Raw genomic sequence first — 16,528 nt, forward strand, 5'->3', positions numbered from 1 at the left:
AAACCTTTTAAATCAGTTTCTACAGTGAGCTGAAATCAAATCCGTTCTTGAATGAGCTGCTTCAGTCTCTTTGTGCAGTTTTATCTCCCACTTCGCTCCGTCGCCCCTTTTCTCTCTCATTAGATCAAAGCTTTGCACAGATCTATTGTTGCATTGTACAGGCGAGGACGCCAGCCTGCACAGCATAACAAAGAGACACTCATCACACACACTGCGCTCCACACACACACACCCAACACACACACACACACAGGAGTTATTGTTTTCCTCCTTTTACATGAACTATGATATTCCAGCTGCTTGGATGATGAAACCATTAGCAGATGGTTCCTCAGCTCTGAATGTTCTTCATTTAACTTTTACTTTTACAACAGCAGAGATGGTAGAGCAGCCAAAAATACCCAACTGACTTCAATATGCATTTGTTCAGGTAAAAGTAAAAAAGAAAAATAGTTTTACAAAATGATTGGGTGAAAATGTCACTGAAGTTCAGAATCATAAACAATTTGATTTCATATTTTAAAACGATATCACCAAACTGACAAAATATAACAAAAATATTTTAAAAAAGAAGAAACACTTGTTCACATAGATCTATGTTTTCTCAATATTAAATGTTATATTAATACAATAGATAATGTGTCCATGTTAGAAAAGAGCCACTTACTAACTTTGATTATAGAATTAATTTCTTCCTGTTGCGTACTGTAATGTATTTCCAGTGACCATATGTAGAGTTTACTGTTATTAATCCCCAACAAGCTCAGCAGACACAAAATAATAATAATAAAAGTATTTGGTTAAAATGTTTGCTCTTTTTTATAAAAGTTTTTTGTATTGGATAAAGTATGCAGAAATTTTACTAAAGCGAAGAAATAATTAAGACCAATTTACTCAAGTAAAAGTAAAAAGTACATTGGAGTAAAACTACTCCTATAATATTTTTTTTCTAAAAAATTGTTCAAATAAATCTTTTGCAACCTGCTTCCGTTTAACAGCCTGAGGAACCATGAAAACTTTCTGTTTTAGGTCAGATTTAAAGTTTTTTTTTTTTTTAAATACACAAAATTGCTTCCTGAGGTTATTTTTAAGATTACAGTCCCACAGAGTGACCTGATAATATCACTGATTTTTTAGTAAAACCGTCTTTAGATGCATTTCTGCTCCTTCAGGGTTGATCAAGGCGTTGCTGTGAGTTCAGACAGTCGTCTGCTGTGCAGCTCCGGTTCAGGCTGACCGGTTCTGTTCTTCCATCCTCTCAGCAGTGAGGCGGAGGCAGGATGGGCTCAGCCGATTCCCCGTCTGCCTCTGCCGAAGGAGTAAAGCGCGCTTTTGTAAAATGACTTTCAGTGGAACGGCAGCCATGAAAAGCACAACGGCACAAAGGCGACGACGGGCTGAGACCATCTGAGGGGAGACGGGTTTGATCCAGATGAAAAATAATCACTGCTTATCGGACTCTGTGTGAAGTTATGTGGGTTGTCTTTGTTCATATTTCAGTAAACAGAAATATGAACTGATGGAGCTTCTCCACACTGCAAAAACACAAACTCTTACCAAGTATTTTTGGTTTAGTTTCTAGTGCAAACATATTAGTAGACTTAAAATAAGACAAAACTAACTTACAAGTTACATTTCAGAAAGATAAAGGAGCTTACTTTAAGTAAATAATTCCTTAACATTGACAGAAAAATACTAGTCTTACTGGTAGATTAGAATATAGAACTTTCATGTTTTAGAATGGCCTAGTCGAAGTCCAGAATTTGATCTGAAAATTGTTAATTGCTGTGACGTCCCATGGAATCCGACAAATAAGTAAAAATGTTTATTTGTCCAAGTGAAAAGTTTGTATAAACATTTGAATAAATCTTCTCTGTCACTTTGTGTTGGAAAATTGTAAAACTTCCCGTGAAATAGTCTGAGGTTTGTGATTCTATCTGCACCTTGTTACAAATATGCTTTCATAAAACTCATGCCGACTTCTTAGCAGAGTGGGATGTTTTTTAATTAAAGCTGCAAATCAACTGGAGACGGGGCAACAGTTTGCATTTTCTGTTCCACATTCAGGAAAAATCATTTACAATAAGCACCAGAATGTTAGCCACTACAAATCAATGCTTCTCTATGCTCTGCACATTTTCACTTATTTTCCCAGCTTAGACGATCATTGAGCTTTATATTTCTGTAAGCTTTTACAGCTCATCTTTTCTGAGTTGTAGTTTAACAGATAGAAATCTCGGTTGAATTATCAGGCAGCTGCCTGGAAGAGGGCCGACAGGAAGCTGAGGAACTTGTTTCTTTGTCGTCTTTCTGTGCGGTAAAGTGAAATCTGCTCAGGTAGCAGGAATCTGTAGAAACAGACACTGTGCAGCTTCTTCTCCTTTCTGCCTCAGACTCTGTTTTATCTGCTTGTTCATTCCAGGATGTATTTCAGATGTTTCTCATCTGACCTTGATTTTATTGCATATTAACTGGAAACTGTTGCGATAGCAACCGTAACTGGAGAAAACGATTCATGATACCAAATAGAATGATGCTGCAGATTCATCCTACTGTAATAAAAACTTCTGCAAGTTGCTGGAAGCTGCAGGGCTTGAATCTGAACAGACAGCAGAACAGGGCCGATCCAACTCTTCTTGGGGCCCAAAGCATATTTTTATTTCAAGGCCCCAACATTACCAACATATCCTGAGTTAGTTTTTAATTTATAACGCTAGCTTTTGCTCTTGAGGGTCCCCTGGTGGTGTGGAGGCCCTAAGCAGCTGCTTAGCTTGCTCTGAATAATAACATATTTATTCTCTGACTTTCCACATTAAGTGAAAATTCAAAGTCCTGCTGAAGATGTTTTGTTTCTAGCTGTCTTTTGTGTGTCTGACATTTTCAGACGAGGTTAAAGAAAAGAGCTCCCAGAGTTCAGAGTTCATGAAAGTTCTATAATCACACCCTCGCCTCTGATTGGTGGCTTCAGGTTGGGTTGTGTGGCAGATTGGTGCGTTGCGTCGCTCTGAGCTGCTCTTTTAGACGGGATCGTGAGGAGGCAGACAGGTTGTACCCAAACTGGAGACAAGAAATCAAACCAAACATTATTTTCCAAAGTGTCTGCTGCAAACAAAGATGTCAATAATTCATGCTCTCAGTAGATGATTGGAGTTTGCGTTGAGCCTCTGGAGGGTCTGTTGTTCTTTGACTGACGTGAAATGAAACAGCAGGTTATGGGACTTTACCTGCCAAAGCAGAAACTTTAGCAGAAAGATCAAGGCTTTTATTTTTCAGCAGTTATTGCTAGGAATGTTGCAATAAGCAATAAATCAATTAATCTCATGATAAATTAAAACGAATTCAATAATTTCCATGTGCATAATTTAGCGTTTTTCTCTCTTTCTTTGAGAATGTGTTCTTGCATTATTCTTGTCATGCCATTGCCGTTATTTTACTTTAAAATGGTCTCAAAACGACATTTTTGTTTATGGCAATAACAAATGGGACAATTATTCAGTTATGTATTTCTTTGTTGTTGTAACAATCCTGTTTGCCACATTCATATGGAAAATTCTTCTTTCAAAGATGAGTGTGAAAATTGTGTTCTTGCTAAAAAGTGACTTAAGTTATTCCTTTTATTTTAAGTGCAGTAAGACAAGTGCACTGTAAAACAGACTGAAAATACTTTGTGTTTTTGCAGTGCATTAAGTTCAGTCCTCTGTGCATCGCCTCCCACTGGACCTTTCAGATCTGACCAATGAAACATTTTTTTAAAAAAGAATGCAAAGAAATCCTCAATATGGCTGATTTGAAGTGAAAACAACATTTTAACTTTATTCAGTTTGGTTTGCTCCGACATGCTTCCCGATTTCCCGATAGAAAGATCCCTGTAGTTCATTGTTTCCATAACGATGGAGGCTGCCACTGTGTGTTTGAACGCTGCGGAGTGTGACTGATGTTCTGAAGCCGCCGCCGTCGGACAGCAGCCTGCTGGGAGATAAAAATCCGGGTGCAGGGATCTGAGGGAGGGCGCATGTGAAGTCCCTCTCCTCTGGACTGAAAGTTGCAATGAGAACACGCACTTGAACTGAGGCTGGTCATCAAAGCATGCAGCCGAGTGTGAGGCTTCATCATCAGGACGAGAAACCTTACAGGTGATAAAGCACCTGTATGAAGCCTGGGAACCGCAGGTTGAATGATTACACTCCGAGCTGTTTATGGAGTCAGATTTCTGTTGCAAAGAACAACGCTCATTTAAATAAGCAGAGCAGAAACAATTTGGAATTCGTGCTGAATAAATTCTACATGAAATTGAAACAAATTTCCTGAAAAACAAGCAAACATGGAGGCTTTAAGGGAAATTAAAGCCTCCATTATAACTCCACCCCTTCATCAAAATCATGCATTTGATTGTTTTGATATTTTTCTTGCCTGTTTGAGGAATCCTTGAATGTCACATGGCAACCGTTCTGAACGCTTGCTCTCACAAAGCTCTGCCTATTTCCACAAAGCTCCTCCCCTTCAACTCCTCCAGACTAGTGGCAGCAGCAACTAGAAAACATGGTGGAACTAATGAGTTGATTATAGAAATCACTTAACTAACAGTCCTACGCTCCCAAGAACAGTTGCATTGCTGTGATTATACGCTGAAGGCAGAGTGTCAAAAAGAGCAGGAGCTTCTTAAAGAGACAGAGACCCAATTTCACAACGCTAAGTTCCAAAGTCCCATATTTACAGCATTGTTTATAACAACTGAAGTTAATATAATTACTTGATTGTGATATTAAATGGCACCTGGTTACTTGATACTTAATACTCAAAATGCAGACAAGTTGAACTGAAGTTTTATCTTTTCACCCAAATGTATGTTTCTAGTTGAAAATGTTTGAGTAAATATACTGTGGTATTTTTACTGAGGGTTCAAAACTCAAAATCTTTACCAATTATTGGTACTGACGAGTTTCGAGTCGAAATGTCTTAGTATACTTGAAATAAGACAAAACTAACTTAAAAGTAACTTAGGTATCTGTTCTAATTAAATAATTTCTTAATACTGGTGAAAAAGTTATGTTTCTAAGTGAAATAACACATTTTAGCTTATACCAAAATGTATTGGTCCATTTTCAAGCTTGATAAGAAATTTGCTCTAGAAGGACAAAAATACTTTTTTAGGGTTTTGTGTTTTTGCAGAGTACCTCTCCCTACTTGTTTTCTACTGTCTTCCTGCAGCTTTTGTTTTTTCTCATACAGACAACAAAGGGGGAACATTTTGGGTGTCAAACATGAGTTTCATAAACACTTCCTGTTCCTGTTTTCCTCTGAATTGAGTTTTTTTTTTTTTCAAATCACTTTGAGGTCTGACACCATGTATCGCTGATTCTCCTCCTTCCTCTCCAAATGCACAAAGAGGAAACAAACGGAGCAGATCTGCAGAGGATACCGAGCATTTCCACCCCAGATGCAGAGCAACAAGCTGCAACTGGCCACTCGGGACAGGAGTGAAAGGCAGCTGAGGGAGCGGTTATCTGAAGGTGCAGTGACAGACCCCCGCTGCTGCTTTCCCGCTCATTAATCCCTCCCTGGGCCGGTTCTCGTCCTCCGTCCTCAGCATGTCACCATCAGACAGCTGCAGACACCAGGACCTGCCTGGGGACCGCATGCATGGCAGCAACGCAAATACAAACAAAAAGACACATGAAAGACAAGAGGCTGAGGTGTAAGCCAGGACTTACAGCCGGAGCAAACAATAGAGACCCACTTCTGAATGCAAATCCGCTTTCGAAATGTTCTTTTCATCAAAGTCAACCTGGAGCAGAGTCAGGTTTCTAAGGCTGTTTTCACACATTATGATGAAATAGACTTGATTCAATTGGGAACCAAAACTGCAACATTTGTTTCATTTCCAGCTGCTGCGGTTTTCTTCCTCTCTGCATTGAGTCAAACGATCCGAACCTTTTGAACAACCTGTTCCCCTCCTCGCCTGGGGGGGGCGCTGCACCAAAAAGACACAGAAGAAAGCAACACAAAAACCTCTGAAGGAGACACTGAGCGCAACTTCCTTCTTCACATAATGTCAACAAAAATGTGTCAGGCTTTAGCGACTGAAGGATTTCTCCTTTGTCTTTGGTAAAAGATCACGAGTTATTTTTCCCATGTAGACTAGCTTGTTTGTTTTGGTTGTATTTACCCAGAATGCCCTGCATTGTAGTCCTGCTTCTGGAGCGGTCTCCAGCCCCCTCAGCACCACATTTCACTTCAACTGAACAGAGACTGAGGTTTGCAGGTGGATTTGATCCCACCTTCCCAAACGAACCAGAGCTGGTGTGAATGTACCCTAACTGTTAGCTGGAAAGCTAAGGCTGCATCATCTGCAGGAGAGGATTGTTGGTATTCTCAGTGCTAGCATGTAATTCAAAGCAAAGATCCTTGCTTTGAGAGCTGCTGGCATCTCTCTCAGGCCTTCACTCGTTTCTTTCTGTCTTTCTGTTTGCTTTCAGTCTCTGGAGAGCGACGCTGCTTCACTGCACTTGTCTCAGTCTGACCATTCAACATACTGTATGAAATATAAATCTGATATATTCTGCAGATCAAAATTGACAGAGCACTGACTTTAAAATCCAACATTTTTAGGTGGATTCATCTCAAAAACCACTGAGTAACTGGATTCTCTGAACTGGGCCGAATGGTCTCACATCAACATGTTTTTTCCGTTTGAGTTATTTATTTGAATTTTTACAAAGCCAGATAATAATCAGATGTTTGACAAATACAAGCCTGAATCAGGAGTGAATTAAAGGCGTATTTGTGTTTCTTTCTTCGTTTCTTCAGCCATGCGTTTACATTCAGTCCTGCACCGCCTCTAACATGACTGGTGTGTGTTCAGTGGTTGTAATCACACTCGTAATGAGCCAGAGCGGCAGTCAGGGAGTCCAGTCTGCTGCCTCGCCGTGTCCCGTCTGTCACGGATGGATCAAACCCTGCTGTGTTTGCTGGCAGGACACCGACTCTCTGCTATCCTCTGCTTCTTCTCCTTCTGGCTTTGCAACATCGATGAATGAAATGAGACCAGCCCGGTTTCGGACGCTTTAATCCAACTCCAGTCCGTTTGCCCAGATAGGCCGGTCCGTTTGGGGAGATGTGAATGTGAAATCGAACTGTGATCCGCCTGGGTCTCGGTTCACTTCAAGTGAACTCTTTTGCAGTCTAACTACACTGCAGTTAGACTGCTGCTGGGTAAATACAAACAAAACAAACGCTTTAGCTTCACGTTACAAAATGACTTGTGGTCTTATACAAAAACAAAAGAGAAATCCTATAACCGCTAAAATCTGACGCCACTCCATCTTTGTTTATATTTCATGAAGAAGGAAGTTGAGCTCAGTGTCTTCAGAGGTTTCTGTGTCGTTTCCTTCACTGGTTCTTGTTACAGTGCCTCCACAGGCATGGAGGGGAACAGGCGACTTTGGTTGGTTTGTGAAAGAAAATGCAGCAGCTGAAAAAGTAACAATGTTACAATTTCAGTTGTCAATCAAACTGAGTCTACCTGATTACTCTGTTGTCTTTGGTAATAGACCACAAGGCATTTCTACGGCTATCGCTAAGCTAACGTGTTTGTTTTACTTGTATTTACCCAGAATTCAAAAGTCCGCTTGGTGTTTGCATTCGAACTGCACTGGAGTTCACTTCAACCGAACCGAGGTTTGTTGACGAGCCAGAGTTCGTTTATGCACCCAAACAAACTGGACTGAAGTTGGACTAAAGCGAGCTAAAGAGGACTGGTGTGAATGAATCCGTACCTGGACCTGGGATTCCTGGATTTGTTTCTTTTGGTTGTTATTTGCACAATGTGCTAGAAAGGCTCAGCGCTCTGTTCCAAGCAATAAGAAAATCACAGGATTTCTTTTCATGTAGTATTGGAGGCAGACGTTTAGTTTCAGGAAACAGTGTGTGTTATCTTCAGGATGTTGCAGGAGCCAGATTAGTGTAGCACTGAGGGATTATCAGATGGTGACAGTGTGTTGCTCAAAGCGTCCTCCGCTGTAGCACAGTCGTCTCTTTCTGCTCAGGGTTTACTCTCACTGATCCAAACCTCAAGGTGTGAAGTTTAAAATAATCCGACTTGTGTTCCCATCATCCACTTCTCACATCGCACTTCATGCTCACACTCCCGCTGCCTCCTGTTTAAATATGTGCTTTCCTGAGGCTGGTCAATAATCTCATTCTGATTTCAGTCTGCTTTATTTTGCCCTGAATCCACTTTGAGCTTTCAGGCTCGGGAAACTTGGAGTGAACTGCTTTGAGTGCTCAGTTTGCTGTTTGCAGAGCTCTGCTTGACATCAGCAAAAGCATCTTTGCAAAAAATAAATAAAAAATAAATCCACATTCAGCTTTATTTGGAGCATGTTGCCAGAGTAACTGTTGCTGCAAGAAGCTGATTAAACATGACTTATTGTCCGAAACTTCAGAAAGTCGTGCAGCAGCAGCAGATGAAGCCCTCCATCACACCAGCTGTTCAGATTATTGGATGTTCACAAAGAACCTCTTGATAAATGTAAACCCTTCATGACACAATTAGCTGCTCCGCCTGCTGCGCTCAGCACAGCGTTTTTTTTTTTGTGTGGTAAAACTGCAAACAGACATGAAAAAACCCTGAACAGGGCAGAAATTTTGCTGATTTTCATTTCGCCAATAGATGATGATGAAGCAGATATGGTGAAGCACTTTTGCTCGCAGCCTCCTTCCCTCCCCCGGTAACAAAAATATGGTGACACATACGGCATTATGTATGTTTTCCTGCAAACATGTTGAAGGAAGAGAAATCTGAAAAAGCTGAACTGCTGCAGTGCAAAGGACCAGAATGCACTGCACACAAAATCCTTCATTCAGAAGGTGAAACTTTTGATTAAAGAACATTTTAACAGAATGTGTCGCACAAATATTGGGAGATAATCAGCAGAAGTTGCTTAAATTATCTCTTATTAGACATGTTCCTGTTTATACTGAGGAAAATATTAGTTTTCTTTCTCATTTTGAGAATGTGTCACAAATTATTGTATAGAAAACACATCTCAGTGTCTCTGTTAGTGCTTTTACTATCAACATGATTTGGACATATCCAGAAGCCCAACAATATTCACTATTTATGCTGTTTTGTCATTAAACCAACAGTTTAAATAAAGAGTTAACCTGTATCTGTTGCTACTTAAGGAGTCACTTTTATAGCAGCGGGATACAAAAATAAAGTTAAAGCTTTGCTTCTTTATTTAGAACAAAGCTTTGTCTTTTTTTGATCAGATGTTTTTTTATGTCTGCACCGGATTATGCAGATTTTTTCCGTATTCTCACGTCTCTTGACCTCGTTTCATCCCTGACCATGAAGCAGCGGTTTGTTCCATGATGGAAACTTTCCTCAGTGAATGTGTTTCACACTATTCACTCTGTTTGGGTTGTTTGAATTGTCAGAAAAAAAACATGTTTAATTATAAAGAAACAATCAGAAGTGGGAAAAGTTTGACTCACTTTTTCTTCCAGTGTTGTTCAACGTTGGAAGAAAAAGTGGTTTACAATCATGATTGTTTCTGTCATCTTAAAGTCACAGTAAAGAGTTTCTAAGGTTGGTGGCTGAACTATTATTTCATTTTTATCCCATTTTTAAAGAGTTGCAGCTGTTTCTGGATTATTTCCCAGCTAATGACCATGAAAGGAGAAGCTGGCATCACATAATGGACGCTGGAATACTTTGGTAGTTCAAGGTCGACTCGGGGACAGAGAAGTGGCTAAAATCCCAGCACATCACTCCCTGAGGAAAAATAATATATAGGAAACATATTAAGGGGCCACTGCAAACTTTGTTCTACTGTCAGCATGTCTCCGAAATTCCAACCAAACATTTAGTATTTATTTGCAGAAAATGAAAAGGAAATAGATGCAGTGCTTTCAGACCTCAAATAATGCAAGCAAGTTCATTTTCATTCAGGAACAACAATATTAACGTTTTAACTCGGGAAAAGTTTAGAGATCAACATCTGGTGGGAAACCAGGAGGTTACGGGATCCAGTGCAGCGGACTCTTCATTTTTTCCAGAGCTGTGTAGTTTTTCATGTTTGTGTTTATCTGCATGCTTCCATTTGCTGATGATGCACCTGAATTTTCTTAATGTCTGAATATAAAACATATTTCTCTTCTGTCACATATTATACGAAAAAAAAAATATACACCAGCTTCAGGTGTTTCCGTCCGGATTATTCAGAATCACATCTTGTGCTCACAGGTGCTGAATATAAGTTTATTACATCTGTGCTGTGCGTGTGTGTAGGTGTGCGTGTGTGCGTATAGGTGTGTGTGTGTTTTGTGTCTCATAAATCGTGCTGTCTTTGTTTGCCCTCATGACATTAGCAGCTGCCAGCAGCCCTCAGTAAGGAAGGGCTTCAGAAGCAGGATGCACACACACACACACACACACACACACACACACACACACACACGCACGCACGCACACACACACACACACACACACACACACACACACACACACACACACACACACACACACACACACCCACACACACACACACACACACACACACTCCTACAGAAGCTGTTAATAACACAAGCATATCTGCTTACAAATGCGCTGACACGGTGAGCGGATGATTAGCGCTGCCTGAACGGAGCGCGGCGCAAACACTGATGCGGGTTCAGATAGAGGATCTGCAGACAAAAGGAGAGGAACTCCCGCCTGGAGATAAGGGACATCTCTGCACCTCAAGATCACTCACTGGGATTCTCTGATGTCTCCCCCATGCATGATGATTAATAATCCATATGATGATTAATAATCCATATGATGTCTGATCCTGACACACAGAACTCTCGGGGCAAGGTTTTCCTCAATGTAAAAGATGTCCGTCTGCTCTCCACTCACACAACACTTCATCACTTCAACAATCATCCCAGATACCAGCACTCTGAGGACATGGCAGTGTGTGCGAAGCCCCGCTGCCCCCCGGAGGGGCATCGCTGCTTCTGGAGATCGGTGCAGATAAATAATGCATGCTGCTCCGACGCAGCACGACTTGCTCCGTCCTCACAGCCAGCATTGTGCTTTTGTGCCAGCGCGCACAGAGGATTAAAGAAAAGCATCCAGGAACAGAACAGCAGAAATCTGGAACATCTCCTCCCTCACTTCTTAAATCAGACAAACGCTGCATTCCTGCACACTCCCGTGTCTGATCTGATCCAGAACTTCAGCGCAACAACGTTCACACCTGAAGCCGAACAACTTCTGCACCCAGAATGATGAAGAGGACGAGGAAGAGACGGAGGCGGCTCACCTGTCAGTGCTTTCTGTCCTCCGTCCTGGCTGTGTGTGGAGCGCAGAGCTGAAACTTCTGCCTTAGTGGATGGATCTCCCCTCCACACACACGCCTTCACGCACTCTCACACACACGCACACACACACTCCCCTCTCCTATCTGCTCTCCCACCCGCCATGCTGTGTTTTTTTGGATCCCTCCCCATCACCGTTTCTTCTCCATCTGCCTCACTCTCCCTCCTTCAGTGAATTCACTCAACCTGCTGCTGATCCTGGCTTTGAAGATTTATAAACAGATCCCCAAAGGCTACCTAAACACACACACACGCAGTGCACGCACACACGCAGTGCACGCACACACGCAGTGCACGCACAGTTCATGCATGTTGATGTCTGTACGTTTAATCAATGAGGTGCAATGCGTAGCACTGCAGTGGACGCTGCAGGCGAGATGCACTGAGATACAATGCTCCGCTAACCCAGATCCAAGTGTGTGTGTGTGTGTGTGTGTGTGTGTGTGTGTGTGTGTGTGTGTGTGTGTGTGTGTGTGTGTGTGTGTGTGTGTGTGTTTACCTGTGTTTGGTGTGTGTGTTGTGTTAAATTGGCGGGGAGGAGCAGCAGTGCCATAAGAAGCGTTCAGAGCAAACGGGCTGCCAACTTCCTCCCTCCTGCTCTTTGTTGGAGTCATTATCTCACCTCTGAGGCTGCTGGCTGAAATGAAGACACACAAGTAACGCTCTGAACACTGAAATTCATCCCACTCGGTCTTCCTTTTATAATCTTATTCAAATTCCTCAGTCTGTTGCTCACTCATATTTAAATGAGCACTTGACTAAATCCCTCCTGTGCGTTTTGCTTTTCTTGGCCGGCTGCCGCGCTCGGTTGCGTCCCAGCTTTCAGGACACTTTCTCGGCTCGCTGCCGCGCTCTTTGCGCTGCGGCCAATGCGCAGATCCAGAGTTAAAAGAGTGGGCGGCGCGGCGCAGCTAAACACGGCGGATGTCAGCCGGGTGGCGTGCGTCAGCTGCGACCGGGTCGGTACCGGACCGGGGAGCCAGCAGAGCTCAGGAAGGTTCTGTTTACTCATTTCAATCATTCTAAACAGAACCAAGAAAAAATACAGAAAACAGCCAAAAGAATAATCTTCAGAATAAAATCTAGTCTCTAGCAAATCTTTTTGAACTTTCTGAGGGTTTAAGGATTAAAGAACTGACTATTGAGTTTGTCTTCTGAGAATCTGAGGATATTCAGTGTCTGAATGTGAAGCTGCAGAGATTACACCTGTCTAAATGTGATGATATACCTTTATGTGCTTCTATCAATACCGATTTCTTGAATTTTGGGAGATTAGTGATTTTTTTATCTGCTGCAGCAAAGCCTTGAAGATCAGCCTGCATGAGAAATGTCTGCATGTTGGCAGTTAACACAATACTCTCCCCCCTGTTGGCAACTCAGTGACTTTGTGGCTTTATTTCGTGACAAATCAGACAAAAAAGCATCATTCGAAATCAGAACATAGGTCAGGCTTTTTAAAAATCGTTAATCGGCCAGAAAACTGCAATCAGTGCATCCCTATATGGAATACAAACACACATATTTATAACATAATTTGATTAAATGAATTTCTCTTAGGTGTAATTACAACAGCTAGAAATGTAATTTATATTGGGTCAGTCTTTCTCACCTGACAATGTGGACCGGTTCTGGGCTGATTCTGAGCTTTCAAATCATTTTAACAGCAAATAATGTTTGCTTTAAATTATCATGCTCAGCAGCAAACAACGTATATCCAACTACAGCTTAGACCAGCTCACTGATATATTAGTAAAGAAGCCATGAAACCTGATGTAAAAATATTTTGCCAGACGATGTCAAACATTTAGAAGTTTTAATTCTTGTTATAAAATTTTATAAAGCCAAAATCAAAACAAAAAATAGAAAACCCTCAGAAATATTTATATATATATATATATATATATATATATATATAATATATATATATATATATATATATATATATATATATATATATATATATATATATATAGTAGTGGCAGGACCACTATATATATGGCAGGATTAGGGCCAATTTTTTATGGTTGGACTCAGGACAGGTGAGGACTTCCTGCACCAAATATAAAAATCGTGTGCCTGTGTGGTGAAAGATGGAGCCAAATGTTAGGAAATGCAAGACATGGTTCTGGAAAAAGCGCTGTGTGTTTGTCTGTGAAAGAAGCCGTGTTTGGGGATCAAAAGGGATTTTTCTACATTTGGTGTAAGATTCTTCCAGATTGATGCACAGATCTGCACTTTTTAATGTGTAAAATATTCCTTTGTTGAGTAAAGTCCATGTCAACAGATTTTTTTTTCTCTGGAGCAAAACTGACATTAGGAATTGCTGTCAGTTTTAGCTTTGGATGCGATTTCATGTTGATATTTAATGTTTTATTCGTGCGTATGCTAGCGTTCATCTACACTTCCCCAAACATGTGCATGTAAAAGTGTTTATGTGGAGGAGCAGAGAGTAAATATGGCTGTTTGTGTCTCTAAGCAGGACATTAGAGGAGGGTTTGTGTGATCTGAGGACATCTGAATGTGAGACGTTACATTAGCGCCCTGCTTACTTTTCTGTGACTGTGACATCTTGCAGAGGAACAGTTTGACAAAGAACAAGTCGAGACAAATCAACAGGGCACAAAACTGCAAGTAACAATGACAAAAAGGAACAACATTAAGAAATGGAGTCATCTGTAGCCATCATGTTCTGCAGTATGTAAAATACTTATTTTTATAGATTTTGTTCCCATCCTTCAATCTTCTAATTTGTGCAAAATTATCTGCAATAATTTAATTGGATTTTTTTTCTGCATGTATAGTGAGAAAAACTGTTGGTTAAGAGTTTATTTGACATCATATTTCATCATATTGATTGTAAATTGTACAGACTCGTTCAATAAATTAGGGTATTATTGAAAAAACAACTTAATTTTGAAACTTTATAACTGAACTGGAAAATTTCTGAAGAAATTTCACCGGATCCTGCCAAAGTGTGCCTATCGGTTTGGACCCATTGTTTTGATGCTAAAAATTAGCGTCGATGCTAAGCTTAGCTAAATTGTTGTCAATAGCCTGTGGAGAATCACAAGCATGTTGACTAACATGGACTTGAACCATTCAGTATGTTAAAATGAGTGTGTATGCTAAAATTAGCCAAAATGCTAATGTCAGTAGCATGTTGGGTATCATTAGATTGTTCTCTGTGATTGACTTTCTATATTGAGTGCCTTAAATATTGCTAATAAGTAAGAAAAATAGCTAAAAGCTTATTTTAGGGAAAAGCTCCTTTAATTGAAACTTAATGTATTGTTTAAAATTGTATTATGACTGCAGAATAAAATCAAATGCGGTATTTCAACCAAAGACTGGAATGCGCTTCTCAACCAGATGGACTCTGTGCAATAATTTTATAATTATCTTTCATTTAAAAATAAAATAACGATCCAATAGCATGATGCTTGGCTACTTGTCACAACAGATTTGCTTCTCGCTCCCAGTCGGGGAAACACCACAGACATTTAGATCAAAGCGGTCCCGACGTTCCACCGACTGGACCCGATCAGTCGTAACACACAATAGGATGATCAATTGTCGGAAGCGACGATCTTAGAACTCAGAACGTTCTAAGATTGTCGTAAGGGCAAAATCGGGGCAAAAAATCGTGAACTGGGCATTACAGTATTAGCAGCGATGAGAAACAAATGGTCTGCGCTGAGCTCTCAAAATTTTCAGAAAAATATGAACACGAAAAGTATGAAAACACACAAACCCATGAGCGTCAGGGTAACTGATGCTCTGAAGCACCTTGACAGAAAACCGTAAGCCCTCGTGAAATTTCGGAAACATTTTACCGGAGCCGGCATGCGAATCGATGTTATGACCGAGTTTGATACCGATATTTGACGGCGATTTCAGAATCGTTTTGGGGTCAAAATGGGACTCCTTCCTCCACTCTAACAGATCACCAGTTACACTCCAGTTTTCCTCTGGGATCTTTGGGGGTCGTTTTTTGTTAATTATGTCGCCATGGTAACTCCAAACCCCACCACAAGTAATAACTCCAATGCCGCCATCAAGCTGCACATATTGATACCACATATGTGGTCACGCAGCGGTACATGCCACATTAACGTCCATGAATTAACAAAGACAATAATAAAGAGACTTTCTGTCAGGTGAATAGTTTCCTGCCATGCAGCGCCTACGTCGCTGCTCTCTCCACGCAACGCTCTGAGCAAACCCCAATGAACACATTACACTGGTTAACGACACAGACTGAGTCTTCAAGGGCTTTGTTTCTGTTAACTGACGATTTTCCAGTTTCACTTGAAATTTAAAGTATAAAATTACATCAAACCAATTAAAAAACTATTTTCAAAAACAGAAATGCAGATTTAAGAAGTAAACCTGTATTTACTGAATTTATTTCTGATTTATTGAATATGTTACGCCTGGTCATTTAAATTTGGATATAGTAGCATTTCATTAATTCAGCTCACTAAATTAGGATTTGAAAATGAACAAATCAATAATAAAAAAATAAATAAGACTGAATATAGTTTTTTTTTGTTTTGTGTTGCACTTAAATATTTTCAATTGTCAAGCCAATTTTTATATATGAGACAAAGAAAACTTGAGTAAATACAAAATGATAATGTGAAAACTATTTAGGATCTTCTACATACTTGAGTTATCTGTGTGTAATGATATTAAAATTATTTTATTATTTAAGACATAAAAATGTCACAAAAAGGGAAAAAAAGACTACATGTGTGGATATTTTTCATTTTACTCAGCCATCCCGTCTGCTTTCATTTCTCCCACTTGGAGGATTAAAAATACCCGTCTGTCAGTGACACACTCCACATTACACTGTTTTTAAATGATTAATTAGAAAAAATATAACAGGAGCTGAATCAGCCCCCTTTCCTCTAATGACCGTCTATTTCTTGGCTCTTTTTTCTGCCATCTGCCACCTTCAGCAGGTGTTCCTCCATCCTGCTCCCTGACAGCGGCTCACAGGACAGATCAGCTAATGACCCAGTCCAGCTCCCAGTTAATGATGGGAGAAGACAGCAAATTGGTCCCAGTGTCCCCCTCATTCCTCTCCCGTCCCGCTCAACATTATTTTTAGTTTTTTACTCGGTCTCTCGCTCTGACTTTTCATCATCACAATCCC

General features: G+C 40.4%; 1 protein-coding gene across 2 annotated transcripts in view; it reads right to left on the reverse strand.

Moving 5' to 3' along the window:
* The window catches only part of c1qtnf4 (C1q and TNF related 4), a 24,632-nt gene extending 12,607 nt beyond the window's left edge, over window positions 1–12,025 (reverse strand). Inside the window, exon 1 of one of the 2 annotated variants that reach the window (XM_055023553.1) lies at window positions 11,867–12,025. In XM_055023553.1, coding sequence (XP_054879528.1) covers window positions 11,867–11,981 — 115 coding nt within the window. In that variant the 5' untranslated portion in view covers window positions 11,982–12,025. Of the gene's footprint in view, window positions 1–11,312; window positions 11,461–11,866 lie in introns of those variants that run through there. The other variant, XM_055023554.1, reaches the window with a different exon arrangement.
* Window positions 12,026–16,528: the final 4,503 nt, after the last annotated feature.

This window comes from Poeciliopsis prolifica, unplaced genomic scaffold (genome assembly GCF_027474105.1).
Source record: "Poeciliopsis prolifica strain line A6 unplaced genomic scaffold, Auburn_PproV2 SCAFFOLD103, whole genome shotgun sequence".
Lineage (NCBI taxonomy): Eukaryota > Metazoa > Chordata > Actinopteri > Cyprinodontiformes > Poeciliidae > Poeciliopsis > Poeciliopsis prolifica.